We start from the raw sequence: 16,515 nt of genomic DNA on the forward strand, positions 1-16,515 counted from the left end.
ATGTTGGATAATATAATCTGCTTCATCAATCATCAGGCATGCTATGGATTTTCCATTTTTATAGGATCTGTATCTCAGTTATGGTACTACTGGTAATTTTTGTACCGTGTTTGAAGATGAAAAATGTAGGCCAAAATCATAGACCTTGCGTAGAAACTGGATAATGAGCACAGCTCTGAAGGAAAACATAGATACACACAGACACACATATATATAAAGTATACACACGTATATTTTTTAAAGTTTTAAAGCTTTTAAAGCAAAAGCCGGCACCTCCCCCATCCCAGACTGGGCAGCCCGTCCCCTCAGAGTGAGCGGGGACAGCGGTTGCGTGGGCAGCTTTCCTTGTGAGCCGCAGGTCCGTCTGGACATACTGCTGCCTGGCTACACCCCCTTTCCCTTTAATCTTGCTCAGTGACCAATGAGCTTGGAGCATTAAGGCCACGCCCCATTTCTGCATTCTACTGGGGCCCTGGTTAGGCCTCCTGTGGATCAGTGGCACAGCTGCCTGGTAGGTGACTGGAGGTGTTGATCAGTGCTTGCTGGGATTTCGCTGATGTGGTCCCAACCTCCCCTCCCTCCCTCCCCACCCCATGATGGCAGAAGAAACTCGACAGAGCAAATTGGCAGCAGCAAAGAAAAAGGTAAAAACGCACCATGTCATGGCCCCCCAACCCAGCCACAGATCCCCTCTGATGACAAGACCACTGCCAGAGTCCATACCACTTCTGAGGCAAATCGGACTGGGCCCCCCAACCATGGCCTCTCTGGGTTCCCCCAACCAAAGTCTTGTCAGTCAGCCCCGCCCCTTCAGCAAGCAGCCCAGTCCCTGCCCACAGCAGTAACCCCAGGGTGACTTTGGGTGGGTGATTCCTGGGGTTCCCCACTCCATTACTGGGCCCTTACCACCTGCCACTCCAAGCTTGACCCCCCTGGGCTCTTTGGGCTCGTGTCTCCAAGGACCTGGGTCCCCCAGGTGCAGGCCCCGCCTTTGGTAGTCATCCCTGGGTGACTTTGGGCTGGTGACTCCTGGGGCTCCCTGCTGCAGACTTTGCCCTCCCCTCCTGCTACCTCAAGGTTGACCTCCTGGGTTCTGTGTGGTGGCATCTCCAAGGACCTGGGTCCCAACCCTGTGTTTCCCTCCCTCATCATGGAGCAGCTACTCAGACATCACACTGATGTGGTCCTTTCCCCCAACCAGGAGGAGTGGAATGTAGTGATGTCACAGTCCGCCTAGGAACTGTCATTACTGCAAGACCGGCCTTTGGTCTTACGACACAGTCCCCTAAGCATTCTCACCCCATTTCTGGTTCCTCTGGTCACAGCACAAATTTCCAGCTGGAAAGGGAATGGAGACTATAGGACCCAGGAGCAAGAGGTTTCAGGCTGCCTTACTCCCTTCACATAGACATTGACAGTGGGGAAAGCCTACACTTCCCCCGTGAGCACAAAACATTAACAGTATCTCTGGGTGGCAATGGGGGAATGGGTTTGGTTTGGCTTTTCTCCCAAGCTTCTACTTTCCAGAGAGATTTCAACATTTTTTTTCTGAGTTCTCCACCTCATATTCTGATTCTCCATGGTTCTGGGACCAGACTGCCCTTCATTCAGTGGTCTCTGAAGTGAGATTTGCTCATCTTCTGTGGAATAGATCTTGGGAAACTGAACTTGACAGCTTGAATCTTCCTCATATTATCTGAACCTGGGGTACTCTGAATGCCACAGGATAAATGTGGGACATCTTTCTGAAGCATCAGTTTCCCTTGATTCTCTTGAGATCAAGAGAAAAAACAATAATGTACTTAGGGATGTCACATAGGTCACCTATGTAACATAGGTTTCTAAGAGTATACCAGACTTCTCTCTGAAATGAGGTTTGGGTTGTCTTCTTTCTGATAAATTCCCAGATTTAATAGAAAGGCTTCCTTCTGCCATGAGGACACATTGATATAAAATTTGAGAGGTACTGGTGCACTGCTTCACACTAATAGACAAGTGAGGATGTATGACTCTAAACCACATGGCATACAGTTCCTGCCTACTTAATGTTTACGTTTTTACCTCTGCCTCTGGTTTTGGTCCCTGGCAGCCACTGTTTCTTGGCAAAACCCCAAAGCTTGGAGTCAGAAGACTGAGTTTCAAAGTTCCAGTGTTACATTTTTTTTCTTTTCTTTTCTTTTTTGTTTTTTTCTCTAGCCATGATATCAATCCCCCTCAGTCACTAAATGATTGTACCAACACATTGTACAGTTGTTGGTATCATAAAATCAGATGGTGTATAAGAGTATTTTGTAAAAACTGTAAAGGAGGATGTGGCTGTAGGGGCTGATAGTACTCATGAGTATTACTGCTCTTCTGTCCCACAGTTAAAAGAATATTGGCAGAGAAAGAGCCCTGGCGTTTCAGCAGGAGCAAAGAGGAACAGGAAAACAACTGGCAGTGGCCCTCAGACAGCCACTGCTGATGGTTGCCACTCACCTGGAGATGTGAGTCTTGGCTGGCCAGGCTCCTGGGAACAGGGGGCCCAAGGGTCAGTGGAGGGTAATTGTTAAGATTGTGAATGGACTGTTAGGTACTGGTTAAGAATTCTGGGTTTGAATCCTGCCTCTCCGTCTACTAGGGATATGATTTAGGGCAAGTTGCTTGAGCTCTTTGGGCCTCTCTCTTTTCACATCTGTATAATAGAGGTGGTATTGTTTGACTTCCCTTTGTGAAGTTTAAATGAGATTTGTCATTGTTATTTTTATGTTAATCCCTAGTACATGACCTACTGTAAACACCCAGGACACCCAGGATATGGTCATTGCTGTTTGATTTTCCTCATCCCCAGTCTCAAGGGGAAGCCAGGACAATGAGAACAGTCACTTGCCATCAGGACTCACTGAAAGGGTCCCAGGGTGGGATGGTGGGGAGATAAGAACCATGAGAGAAGTTGGCACAGAGGAGTTTTGGGAGAAAGGGTCCAAGATAGGCAGAAAAGAAAATGTTGCCAGTTGATGGGGAAGAAAGGAAGTCAGAGGGCTTAGACACTGAGGTGGACAGAGCATCTCTACATACACTCTCATCTCTTATAGTCAGCAACAGGTATCCATGGGGAGGGCCCTACATCATCTGCTACCCTGAAGGATCTGCAGGTAAGAGGCTCTGGGCGGAGGTGCAGTGACCCTGCAGGCCAACCTTCCAAGCTTCTCCCACAGTGGGGACTGGGTGCCCCTCTGCCAGCTGAGACAGCCCACACACACCCCAGCCCTAATGATTGTTCTCTCTACTTCTTGACCCACTCCTCCTCCATGTCCTCCTTACTGCATGCACCTCAGAGCCCATGCCAAGAACCAGCAGTAGTCCTGGACTTGAGGTCTGTAAAAATCAGTCAACTGAATAACACCATCAAATCTTGGGTAAGAGTCCAGTGGGGTTCCCTGATTCCACGTTGCCAATCTTGGGTTCCAGTTTCCCGTTGGGGCCCTGAAGAAAGGGCCTGGGGGCCCCTGGTGCCAAGGACAAATAGGGAGCTGGGGCACCCAGGCCTCAACTGGAGGGAACCCACAGCATGCAGCATGGCTCTTCTTTTGCTGCCCTCTTTGCTGACTCTCTCCTCTCCAGACACCCCTGCTTGAGTCCTAGCTACACACACCCTGGGGTTTTTGCCCCTCGGGGAAGTGCTAGCCTGACTGGTTGTCAGGGGCCCCGTATTCCTGCCGTGACTCAGTCCCTAATTTGCTCTTTGATTCTGAACAAGCCACCTCTCCTTTTTGGGCTCGTGTTTCCAGAGAAGGTAGGGAATACCAGAGTATCTTTCTGTTGGTTCTGAGAGTCAGAGATTTAAAGGCCCCCTAGAATGGAAACCTTGGGGCTAAGGGCTCCTGTCTGTCCTTTTCCACCCTATATGTGCTGTGAAGAACCGTACCTGGTCCATACATGCTTAGAAAATGTTTATTGAATGAACACACTTTTCTAAATCACAAGCTGGCAGAAGGGGTGGCCTCTCTCAAACTCCATCTCTAGAGGCTTATGTTACTCTCCTCCCAAGAGATTCCAGATTCAGACTGAGTTCTGTGGCTGTGGTTGAAAACCAACAAAGACCCAAATCCTCTGTCCTTGGGAGCTTGAGGAGAGTTTACCAGGTAGTGTTCCCTTTGGGTCTGAGAACTTTGCCTTTAAAATCCTTTCCTGGCCACTGCCTGTTGCTTCCTGGTCTGGGGAATAGAGTTGAGGGGGCCACCCTCCATCACCTTAATTTGACTCTCCCAACAGAAAGAACAGAAGAAACAAGTAGAACATCAGTTAGAAGAAGTGACGTGATTTCTTTGTTTGCTCACATGACTGCTGGGTTTGGGGGGCGCTCAGATGTAGAAGCCCTGGTCTCGTCTCACCCACTCCCAGCCTAGGGAATAAGGCTCAACCCTCAGATTCCACCCCATCCCCACAGGGTCCCTGATAACCTGGTCCCATGGGTGGGTCTGTTCTGGGGCATTGGTGGCATTCTAGGGGCATGTCTCTTGCTGTGCCATCTCTGCCTCCCCCTGGTAAGAGCTCTGTCTTCCTCTTCCTACAGGAAAAGAAATCAAACAATGAGAAACAAAGCCAAAAGGCAGCTAGAGGTGAGTGGAGTCTGTGCAGTTCCCTCCTGTCCTCCAGAGAATGTTTCTTTCCTTCTCTTTCAGCACTTGCTTGGCTTTTCTCCCAAAGGTTCAAATCCAGAGATTGAACATACAGAAAGAGAAACTAAATACAGACCTGTATCACATGAAACGTTCCCTCAGATACTTTGAATGTAGGAATCTGGGCATCCTGTCATCCTTCAACCTGGCACTTTGACATGTCTTTAGGGGGAGTTCTTTGGGCCCCATCTCAACTGTCTCATTACAGATGAATCCAAGGATCTGGCCGGCTGCCTGCAACATTCATTGCAGCGTATAGCAGAGTTAGAGCGGGCTCTCTCTGCTGTCACCGCCACACAGGAGAAGAAGGAGATCAGTGTGAGTTCAGCCACTTGTCCCTTCCTCTGGCAGCTTGGCTTCCTAGATGGAGGAGTGAGCCTAAAGCTCCATTCTGCAGAATGGAGTGTCCTGCCCAGAACGCAGCATGGCCTTTTCCTTCTGCTTTTGTGTGTGGTTGTTAGAGCAACCTGGGCTGAGTCAGCTGTTGTGGGTGAGTTGGGGGGCACTGTGGGGAGTGAGTACTGGATGCAGAGCTTGGAGGCCAAGTGCCTGCCCTGCCCTTACCTGGCTGTGGTCTTGGCCAAGTCCTAGGTGTTGGGTACTTATTTGTACTGTGAAGGTACAGAAGAATACCTTTAATATGTTACCACTTCTGTAGTGAGAGGAAGCGTGTGTGTGTGTGTGTGTGTGTGTGTGTGTGTGTGTGCATACTATGATAATATACATAAAACATGTCTTTAAGGGTTCATAAAAAGCTCAGGAGATAGCAACAGGGTGGCTGAGAGAAACTTCCCTTGTGTTCCTTCTGAGTTTTAGACTATATGAATGTATCGTCCTTTCAAATAGTGAAAAAAGATTAATTTTCACCTTCCTATCTGTGCCCCTACCCCCAACAAAAAAATTGGCTTGGGAATTGGATAGACCTGGGTGTTCAAATCCCAGCTCTGCCTAAGTGATCTTAGGCAAGCACTTAACCTCGAATACTCCATGTTTTTTCATCTACACAATAGAGGGAATCATAGTAACTGTCTCCTACAGTGGTTGCAAGGATTAAATGGGATTGCTAGCATGGTACCTGGTGAAGCACTCAATAAAAGTTCAAACAGTGGTAATAATAACAGTAATAACAAAGCAATATTATCTGATCTCTCTGGATGTCTGTTAGCCAGCTGTAAATTCAATCTTTTCCCTGTCCCTTCCAACTTGACTGAGTTCTTTTAAAAACCATACCATGGGCTTGGAAGTGCCTTGATCTTTACTGACCGAGTTGTATATTGAGCCAAGCCCTAGCCCTTTTAAGGGGCACTGTGTGGAATGCCCCAGGTCCCACAGATTGGAAACTTCTCACTCTTCACCATCCAGACCTCAAGCCGCGGTAAAGCAGTTATTGAGTGGCAGTTAGAGCAGTCCATACGGGAGCAGGCACTGCTGAAACACATGCGACACAGGTGAGGTTTTGCAGAGGGAGTGATGTGGAAGGAAGATGACCCCAGGTGGCCAGGAGCAGGTGAGGACCAGTGACGGCCCTTCCTAATTTCTGTGCCCGTTCTTGCAGTTGAAGGAGTTGCTTAAACAAGTCCAGCTAGAGAGAGATGAATATGCTTAACACATAAAAGGAGAGAAGGCCTGGTGGCAGCAGAGGATGAGGAAAATGTCTCCAAAGGGGAGCTCTGACCCTTCAGTCCCCCACCTTCAATAGGTCACTGGATCTTTCTGGGCATCTGTAAAATGGGAACAGTACAGCCAGAGGTGGTCATGGGCTTTGTGGAGGTGGGAGCAGAGAGGGAGATGGCAGCCTGTCCAGCCACCAGCCCCTCTCTCCAGGGCCCTTTGCCCCCATGCTTTGGGCAGGTTTGCACATTGGAGAAGGAGAAGAAGCATGATACACGTCGGGTAGAGAAGCTGGAGAGGAGCTTGTCCAAACTCAAAAACCAGAGGGGTAAGATGGGACTAGCATGACCTGGGAGCAGGCCTGGCATCAGAGGGCCCTGGGAGTGGCTTAGAGTACCCCAGGGAGGTGGGTGGATGGAAGGGCTTTGAGGCAGAGGGAAAGGGGTCTGTGCCAGGAGATAGCAAGTCTTGTCGTCTCCATGAGCCTCAGTGTCCCCATCAGCAAAGAAGGCCCATTGTAAGCCACCCACAGTGCTCTCTATCTGAAAGTGGTTCGGAAGATTGGCTACCATCTGGGTGCGAGGAATTATTAGCAGCGTGGTCAAGTTTGGGGAGCCTGAGAGGAGCTGTGCACCAACAGGAAGTGTTTTTGTTTGTTTGTTTGTTTTAGAATCCAGAGGTCCTTATTGCCTGCTTCCTTTCTCAGCTGAACCCCTGCCTCTGGAGCCTCCAGCAGTGCCCTCTGAGGTGGAGCTGCAGCATCTGAGGAAGGAGGTTGAGAGAATGGCAGGAGAACTCCAAGCCCAGGTGGACAACAATCAGCGCATGAGTGTCCTGATCTGGGGGCAAAAGGACAGGCTTCAGGAGCAGGAGGAGAGGCTTTGGGAGCAGGAGGAGAGACTTCAGCAGCTGGCCGAGCCACAGAGCGGCTTTGAAGAGCTGGTGCGTTGCCCACCTGGGGAGCCTGCCCTTCTACCAAGTCCTCCAGGCCTTGGTAGGGGCGTTTTAGCCCTCATGTGAAATGTTATTTCTAAAGGCACCTGTGAGCCAGAGCGCTGCGCTGGAGGCTGTGGAGAGAGGGGATGATTTTTCTCACCTGCCTCCACCCTTCCCGGTGCCATGGGAGGCAGACACCAAGTTCTTGGTTCTCCAGCTGCAGTGGGTGGCTACTGATTGCTTCTCTCTGTCCAGAACAATGAGAACAAGAGCGCACTGCAGTTGGAGCACCAGGTAAAGGAGCTGCAGGAGAAGCTGGGCGAGGTGAAGGAAACAGTAACCTCCATCCCCCATCCAAGAAGGGCTGGGAAGCGAGCACCAGCCTCTGGGGAGGGGAGGTACCAGGACAGAGGCCGCTCCAACCTGGGGTCAAGTGGCCCCAGCACCCTCCAGGGCAGTCCTGTGACTGTTTCTTGCTTTCTGCCCTCTGACTATTAGACATGTGGAGCCCTGGGCTCCTCCCAGGTCTGGACATCATCATCCCAGCTAGAGGTATGGAGCCCCCAGTCATAGGGGAAGAGACAGTGGTATATGAGGCTCCTTATTCCAGGCACGGCGGCTCATGCCTATAATCCCAGCACTTTGGGAGGCTGAGGCAGGAGAATCACTTGAGGTTGGGAGTTTGAGATCAGCCAGGCCAACCTGGTAAAACCTCATCTCTTATTACAATTACCAAAAAAAAAAAAAAAAAAATTAGCCAGGCACGGTGGCACATGCCTGTAATCCCACCTACTCAGGAAGCTGAGGCATGAGAATCGCTTTAGCCCAGGAGGTGGAGGTTACAGTGAGCTGAGATTGCACCACTGCACTCCAGCCTGGGTCACAGAGTGACACCCTGTCTCCAAACAAAACAAAAATACTCCTTAGATTAAAACTGGATTCCAACCTCAGTTCCACAGGTCACCATTCAAGTATTTTGCATCTCTAAGTCTCTGTTTGTTTAACTTCAATAGGAAGTTATCATTTTCCTTACAGAGGAGTTGAGGATTAAATGAGATAATACTTGGAAAGCATTAGGCATGTAGCGCACTTAGCAGATGGTGGTTGTCTCCCACTGCTTTTCCACCAGTCTGTGGCCTACAGTTTAAATGATGAGAAAAGGGTATGAGATTTGAGGCTGGGGAAGGAGGCATGGGGTTCTAGGAAAAGGAGGCAGTCACTTAGGCCCGGAACAAGGGGCCAGGGGCCTGGGCAGGCGATAGAGCCCCACATTTCTCTCGCTACCCTATCAATGGACCCAGAATCTGGAAGCCAGCCACCACGTGCCCTCACGCCCAGGGTCTTCCTGCAGGTGAAGCTGAAGAGCCAAGAGGCTCAGAGTCTGCGGCAGCAGCCAGACCATTACCTGGGTCACCTGCAGCAGTATGTGGCCACCTACCAGCAGTAGGTGGCCGCCTATCAGCAGCTGACCACTGAGAAGGAGGCACTGCACAGGCAGTTACTGCAGCAGACCCAGCTAATGAACCAGCTGCATCAGCAGGAAGCTTGGGGCAAAGTGGTGGCCAACCTGGCCCACAAAAAGTTGCAGGAGACCCAGGGGAGGGAGCTGCTGAGGCCGGGGCCCTAAGGGGGACAACCTGGCAAACTCCGTGCCCTCTCACCCTTTCTTGGCTCCTTATGAGTGCCTGGAAACTTCCAGCCAGCAGAACCAGCCCCTACAGGCCCAGCTGAGCCTCACGGCTCTCCCTGGGGAAGGTACGGGAACCTGCTCGGAGGAAGAGGAGAGAGCCCCAGGAGGAAGGGGGTACTGTTAGCAACACAGGATTAAGGAGTTGGAAGAGACCTTTAGAACAGCTGGTCCTTATGCCGACTGGGTGCCTGCACTAAGTTCAGCATCAATATGGTGACTTCCTGGGAGCGGGGTCCACCAAGTTGCCTAAGGATGGCTGAACTGGCCCAGGTCAGAAATGGAGCAGGTCAGAACTCCAGCACCAACTAGTAGTGGGACTGTGCCTGGGCAGCATAGCAAGATCTTGGTTCTTAAAAGTAAAAATAAAGAACAGCAGCTTATTCCTGTCTGGGTAGGGGCTGGCTCAGGGTTACACAGTGATGGTGGAGGTAGAGGTGGGCCCACAGTACCTCCCTTGTTGGGTTGTCTGAGGACCCTTTTGGCTACCCCCCACAGGAGATGGAGGAGGACATCTGGACAGTGAGGAGGAGGAGGCACCTCAGCCCATGCTGACCGTCCCGGAGGACCTGGAGAGCTGGGAGGCCATGCTGAGCCTGACTCCCCCTGCACCCATTTTGCCACCTTCCTGTGTGGTCCCTCCAAGACCCCTTTATGCTCTTGGTTTCCCTGCCTTCTGATTTCTCTGGACCCTCACCCCATCTGGGAGCCAGTGGTCAGACACCATTTCACCTGTGACCAACAGGTGCACTTTCTGAGGCCCCAAGGGAAGGGGCTGCACTCCACCTCTCTGCCCGTTTGTTCTGTGTATGCCCCCACAAGAATGCTCACGTCTTGTCTTCTGGTGGCATTTTACAACTCCACTGAAGTCAGTGCCCAGGAGGAGCAGGCATGGTTACAAGAGCAGGTGAAAGAGCACAGAGTGTGCTGCCAGCACCTGGCTCAGCCGGTGGCCTCTGCCCAGCAGGAGCCAGAAGCAGTGATCCCAGCCCCAGTGACTGGTGGCGAGTCTGTGAGTGGGGAGACCCACCAGGCCCTGCAGGAGGTCATGGAGAAGCTGGAGGTGAATGAGTTCTGGCATGGGCCAAGAAGGGCAGGGGTGGGGCAGGTCGCTGCCAAGATATGACCCCATTATTTTGACTTCAGAGAGGCTTTATGGACCTCCTGGAGGAGAAGGGGGACCTAAGGGAGTGGGTGAGAAGCTAGAACTTCGATTCATCCAGTACTGGAAAGACAGACGCCATCAGTGAGCTGGAGGACAGGGCATGGCAGTGGGAGCTGCAGGGCTGTCAGAGGGGTCTCAGTGTCTGAGCCCTGTCCTCCCACAGGAAAGTTCATCACCTTATAACGGAGCCAGGAGGTAGTGCCAAAGATGCGGCACCCTGCTGATGAACCTAGTCCAGGAACCCAGCCCCCCCAGGAGCTGGGGGCTGCCAACAAGCATGGTGGTGAGTAGAGTCCTCAGGCGGGTGGGCAGGCAGGGGCAGGAGAGGCTCGCACTGCGCTCAGATCCCCGCCTCCCTCTCCCCAAAGATCTTTGTGAGGTGAGCCTCACCGACAGCGTGGAGCACCCAGGCTTGGACATCAACCCCTGTGTGCCATTCTTTTGCCGGACTTGGCTGCCGAGAAGAAGGAGATAAACATCACCATCATCAAAGAGCTGGTCAAAAAATTTTACAAAAGGAAACAAGTTATGGGGTTAATCTCCTACCCAATTCATTTACTTCATTGGAATGTTAGAGCCACTCATGATTATTTGTGTTTCTAATTTATAATTTAAGTTTATTTGTAAAAAGTTAAAGGAGAGTGGGTCTCAGTGGCTTTCACTGATGTTCACTCTGGCATCCTTTAGCATTTTTCATTTTTAATTTCATAATCGTTGGTCATTAGCATGCATATCGAGTTTGCCCTTATATGGTGGGAGGTCAAACACACAAAGACCCACTATTTGCACAAAACTATTGTCGCTGGTTTGGAATAGGCTGCTATGCTTTTTTAATGTCATTGCAGCATGTATGTTCATTATGGAATTCAGATAAAATCTGCTTATATTCTGCTATTATGTTTGATCTAATCTTAATCACTGCTCAATATGTGGTTTGCCCTCAAGTGTGCACTGTTTATTACTTTGTAATGTGCCACTGTGAGTACTGACATTTAGAGTTGTTTAAAGGCTGAGAACTGGAAACAACCTTTCCCCCGTTTTCTGTGTATTGGTGATGGGAATAATGACATTTTGGGGGAGCTTTTCAAATCTCACAGAAGAGGAAAGTGGCCTGCTCTGGCAGGTGTGTGCGGGATAGAATGTGTTTCATTTGGTCCGGTGCCAAGAATGAGCGCTGTACTATGGTAGTTCCCTCAGGATTTGTGTGTGCTCTGGGCTCATGAAGATATTGCACCATGAGCTGCAGCAGTTGTACTCTTTCTTGATGACCTAAAAGGGATTATTTCTGAGGAATGAAAGGCTCCCATCGTTGACTGTAGATGATGAAAAAACAATCAGTTCTAAAACCAAAGCTTATTTTTAGAAAATTTGAAAGTATAAATTAGCCCTATCCATAATATAGTTTCTCTAAAACTTTATCTGAGTCATTTAAAAATAATATAAGTATTAAAAAATGTAACTGCTATCTTAATGTTCTGAAATAAGTTAAAACATTTTAAAATGCGAATACTGCAGTTTAAAAGAAAGAAATGGTAGGAAGGAAAAGTAGAGAAAGAAGTGCCAGTTCCAGTCCAAAGCTTTAGTTGCCAAGTTTTCTTAGAATGAATTTTACCAATTTATGAATTCTTGTAAACAGAATGTATAATGGAAATACTGAAAGACTTTTGCCTGAAGTGGCATTATTGACTGCTGGTGTGATGCTACTGTAATGTAATAAATTATTAAATTGTTGCAAAGTGCTGTTTTTGCCTTAAAATTTTATTTTGTGAGTCTTGAAATCTATAGTATTAAAGGTATTGATACTGTGCAAATGCTGGGCATGCTTGGCATGAGATAATCTGTTTCATTTTTACGAAATTGGAATGTAACTATGCAACTGTTTATGAAAAGAACACAAAATTAAAAAATTACGGGATTAAAAATGTTATGGGGTGAAAAAGTTGTGGGATAAAAAATGTAAAAAAGTTGTGGCAAAAAAAAGTTGTGGGATAAAAGTAGAAAAAAGTTTTATGAACAGTTACAAAAAAAAGTTATGAAAAAGAAGTTATGGGATTTTTTGAAAAGTTATGGGATAAAAATAAAAATTAAAAGCAGGCCCCTGTCAGCAAAGCCTGGAGAAGTGGGGCTGGAGTCTCTACTGCCACCATGTCCCTACCACCCCTTCCCAGTCACCCTGTTACAATTAGGGGAGCAACACACGACCTCTGTCTAATGGGGAAAGACAAACAGACCCTTTGCCGCCTTGACCAGGGCTGAGTCCTTAGATTTCTGGATGATGATGATTGTTATTTAAGAGCCAGAGGCTGGTGGAGTTGGTTTGTTCGGAGGAGGTCTGATGGTCTCCTTACTCTCACCATAGCACGTTTTCCCTCAGGGGGTCTCCAATCTTCTTATTCAGAGAGGTAGCTGAGGCGGGACAGTGGGGCGAACTGTGGACCAGGTGAGTGCACGGGCTGCTGGGGTGGCCCCCTTCCCCGATGTACATATTGTGTCTGTGTAATGTTTTGTATATTCCAGAGGGTAGGGCCACCCCTGTATCGTAGCTAGCGGAGGTTGGAGCTGGCACATGAGGAGGAGGGTCTAATAATTATTTGTGGCTGCGAAACTTATTTATTGCTAGCATAGGACAGAGGAAGGAGGAGGGGATGGAGTTGTGACTCCCTGGTGATTGGACTCCTGTTTATTTTGCTTTTTATTTTGGAATAAATGGATTTAGCCATACTGCTTGGCCTGGTGTGTTCCCATTTCCCTCACTGGGTCCTGGAGTTTGTGCCACTGAATGAGGAGCCCCAGAGTGTCTGAGCATGTCCAGCTGGGCTGTTGGGGACCTTCCAGGCCTGTTACCTGTTGCTGCCTGGTGACACCTGGGGGATTCCATGGGGACTGCCATGGAGCCTATGGCGTGCAGTCTGGCCCTGACAGCCAACAGACTCAGAAGCCTGATCTGGCGGTGGCGGGGAAACAGGTACCAGCACCTAAGGGCACGACCTCCACCCACCCCAGGCTTCTTCCGTTCTGTCCCCTTGCCTCCCTCTCCTGTCTGCACCTGGTGGCCTGTTCCATCTCTCCCTCTAGAGTGCTGGCTGCTCCTCAATCTCCCTCCAGGCTGAGTTCATGGCAGCCCCCTGTTGGCCAGAGCCAGCTTCACAGGATAAGAGCCAGCTAAGCTTCAGGGGCTTTCCAGGAAAAGTGTCGCTTGGAAAAGGTATGGCCTTTTCACCACTCCCAACAGCACCCTAGAAATGGCTCGGTCTTTCCCCTCCTGTGAGCTCCATAGAGAACACGGCCAGCAGAGGATGCATTTCCCCGTCATCCAGAAATGGGTTTCATTCTCAGCTGAGGGACAGCAGGACTGGCAGAGACTGTCAGGCCACACAAAGGCCTGCACAGCACTGCCATGCTTGGTTGGGGGCGGGAGGGACAGCGGGTGTTGGCTGTCCACAGGCCGGGCATGACAGGGAGGCTCACTAGAGGTGGTGCACTTTGGAAGGCCAATGTTAGGGGACAGATTTCTCTTGTTGGGCCACAAGACTCCACAAGACCAGCACGGTGACTGATTCCCAGTGCTAGAGGCGAGGTGGTCGGCCACCTGTTGGGGTGTGTGTATGTGTGTGTGTGTGTGTGTGTGTGTGTGTGTGTATATAGGTATTTATAGATATTTATAGACCAGGGCAGGGGCGTACCACAGAGGGGGCACAAGTTTTCGGCAATGGTCACACCTGGATGTGTCCGCTCACCACTACAACAGACTAAGTCACAGATGTAGGGGGCTGGCTTTGGGGCTGGGGGAGTCATTGTCAAGTCACAGAACAGTTGCCCAGGCAGGCTTGGAAAGGGAGGTCTCCAAGAAGTGGAGGGATCTGTTTAGAGGTCGAAGGGGTGCCTGGGCTCTGAGGACGGGATGGTCTTGCCTGACCCAATCGACTGGCAGTTGGAGAGAAAGCAGAGAGAAAACAGGAGAGAGAAAAGCGAGCAGAGAGCTGGTGAGGCAAGTGCAGAGCACAGATGTGCCACAGCAGCTGTGGTAGGGCCGGGGAGGGGAAGGCGCATGTGTGAGTGTGGCAAGCTTCCTGGAAAAGAGGGGTTGGAAAGGAAAGGGGAGGAAGATGGAGGAGCCGGAGCTTCATGGTTAGTGCCTGGGGGCTGCGGCAGCCCTCCCCACTCCACACACGCTGGCGTCTTCCAGGGCACCCAGGCAGTGCACCCACCATTCAGAGCAATGCCTGGTCACCCTGTCTTCTCTGGTCACCCTGTCTTCCAACCCACTGGCCCAGGGCCACCTCTCGCTTTTTGGAACCCAATGCAGCAGCCACCAGACCTGATAGAGAAGGAACAGTGCTTGAACCAGGATGATGAAGCTAAAAGGGATGGATGGCTGGAGTGATTGCCGGAGCTTCCTCTGGGCAGTCAGAAAGCCCAGGACCCTGGGGGAGACAGGGAGGGTAGGCAGCCAGATGCCATAGGCTATAGACGTGTAAGTCTAGGAGGGGGAGCCTCAGCTTGTTGGGGGTTGCAGGTCACACAGGTGAGGCTGGGCCCTTCCTCCTGGGAGAAGAAGAAGAAGGAGAGTCCATGGCAAGGGAGATGGGCGGGCTTGCTGGGCGGAGCTCAGCCAGGCCAGCAGGCACTGTGGTCCCCTTGGCTGAATAGCAGAGGTGACCTCTAGAAGCAGCTGGCCAAGGTGTGTGACTCTGCTGGCTGGCAGTAGTGCTTCAGTGGGGGCCAGGGACCTTGCCTTCAGCCACACACTAGCAGCTATGATGGTACCTGGGAGGGAGAGAAAGGGGCTGTGTGTCCCTGCCTGGCCTGTGAGGTGTGCTGTGGGTTGATCGTGTGTATGGAACTCTCAAGGTTTTATCCTAGATCACTACTGGATTGCCGACAGATAGAGGAGGTGGGACCCTGACTATCACCCCTGCTCTGCAGTGAGTGGATTTGGCTCTCAGCACTCCCAGGCTGGGAGCTGGATGCCCTCCCCTGGCGCATGACTCAGACTGCACAACAGGTACAGCGGGCCCAGGATGACATTGCTAGGCCTCTGGCCACCTCAGAGTACGGCCCCACACACAAGCCTCTCCAGGATCTCAGCCCTTACACCATAAGCTCCAGAGAGCACCCATGTCTGCCAGCTTGGGCACAGAGCCTGCTCCAAGAGCTCCCAGGCTCAGTCATGGAGGCTGGGGTGCTTTGGGGCTACTGGGGGCCAGCCCTGGTACCTCCATTCGGCCGGGACGCTCTGCACCTGCAGCCAGGAGTCGTCAATGGGCCCCCATGGGCGTGCTGATGGTGGTCATGTTGATGTCACCCATGATGCTGAACGCCTCCTTCAGCATGTGGTGCATATGCAGTATCTCGTCGCGCCGCTGTGCCTGCTATGCTGATTCCTCCATCAGCGTGTTCTGGTCCCCATGCAAGTACAGGTGGGATAGCAGTTCCGAGAAGAGGAACTCCTTGGTCTGAGAGTGGGCAATGAGGGAAGGAGGTTTGGACCTGATACCTGTGCTGCCCTGGCCTCCCACCAGGCCCTGGTAGGACTGTGTGCTGGACTTGGAGTCCTGAGTATGGCTTTTCAGATGTGGCTTCTACACCACTTAGACTCAAAGATCTGCCTCCCCACTGCCCTTTTCTCACTCAGATAGGGACACCGAGATCCAGAGGAAAAGTCACCTGTCCAAGGTCACAGATCTGGGAGGGGACCCTGGACCTATCATGCCACCAGGACACCTGTCTACTCAGTTTTTTCAAAATGTTTTTGGAGACAGGATCTTGCTCTGTCACTAGGCTGGAGTACAGTGGGCGAGATCACCGCTTAGTGCAGCCTCAACCTCTTGGGCTCAAAGTGATCCTCCCATGGCAGCCTGTTGAGTAGCTAGGACTATAGGCAGGTGCCACCACCAAGCCCAGCTATTTTTAAAATTTTTATGTAGAGGCCAGGTCTCACTATGTTGCCCAGGCTGGAATCAAACTCCTGGGCTCAAGCTATCCTCCCACCTTGACCACCCAAAGTGCTGGGATTACAGGCATGGGCTACTGTCCTCAGTCCCATGTTATATTTCTGAGACACCTCTGGTTTGGACTATGTGTCCCTCCCTGTACCTGGTCCCATAGGGCTGGTCGGCATCTCCCCCAGGCCAACATGGCCACCTGCATGCCCTGTGCCACAGGAGCCCCCTCTCACCATGAGGCGGTGCATGCACGTTGATCATGATGTGTGTGGTGGTCTTGGGCATGACACCAACCATGAGATCCCACACGGTCTTGTTGATAATGGCCATGTAGGACTCCACCAGGTTCTGGATAGTTTCCATTTACCACTCCAGCTGTGGGTCCATGGAGTGCATGAAGCTGTTGGAGCCATTCTCCTCGCCCTTGCTGTCCTGTCATGGAGCACACAAGGGCATCAGGGTGGCCAGGCCATGCAGCCAGGCTCCAGGGATCCCTGGGATCTCAGCCCC

At 51.0% G+C, this 16,515-nt stretch overlaps 1 protein-coding gene across 1 annotated transcript; it reads left to right on the plus strand.

The window, feature by feature from the left end:
* Positions 1 to 584: 584 nt before the first annotated feature.
* LOC105535905 (golgin subfamily A member 8H-like) lies at positions 585 to 15,520 on the plus strand (the record flags this gene model as incomplete). The annotated part of the gene is given in 22 exon segments (XM_011975157.1): positions 585 to 644; positions 2,367 to 2,486; positions 3,075 to 3,134; positions 3,318 to 3,398; positions 4,255 to 4,293; positions 4,556 to 4,578; positions 4,580 to 4,601; positions 4,690 to 4,774; positions 4,870 to 4,979; positions 6,024 to 6,102; positions 6,209 to 6,342; positions 6,513 to 6,600; positions 6,979 to 7,214; positions 7,464 to 7,532; positions 8,891 to 8,963; positions 9,394 to 9,483; positions 9,738 to 9,958; positions 10,042 to 10,089; positions 10,224 to 10,255; positions 12,896 to 13,025; positions 13,136 to 13,265; positions 15,309 to 15,520. Coding segments are annotated over 22 exon segments (2,142 nt in total), but the record flags the coding sequence as incomplete, so codon positions are not given.
* Between the last annotated feature and the right edge of the window lie 995 nt (positions 15,521 to 16,515).

This window comes from Mandrillus leucophaeus, unplaced genomic scaffold (genome assembly GCF_000951045.1).
Source record: "Mandrillus leucophaeus isolate KB7577 unplaced genomic scaffold, Mleu.le_1.0 Scaffold1511, whole genome shotgun sequence".
NCBI lineage: Eukaryota > Metazoa > Chordata > Mammalia > Primates > Cercopithecidae > Mandrillus > Mandrillus leucophaeus.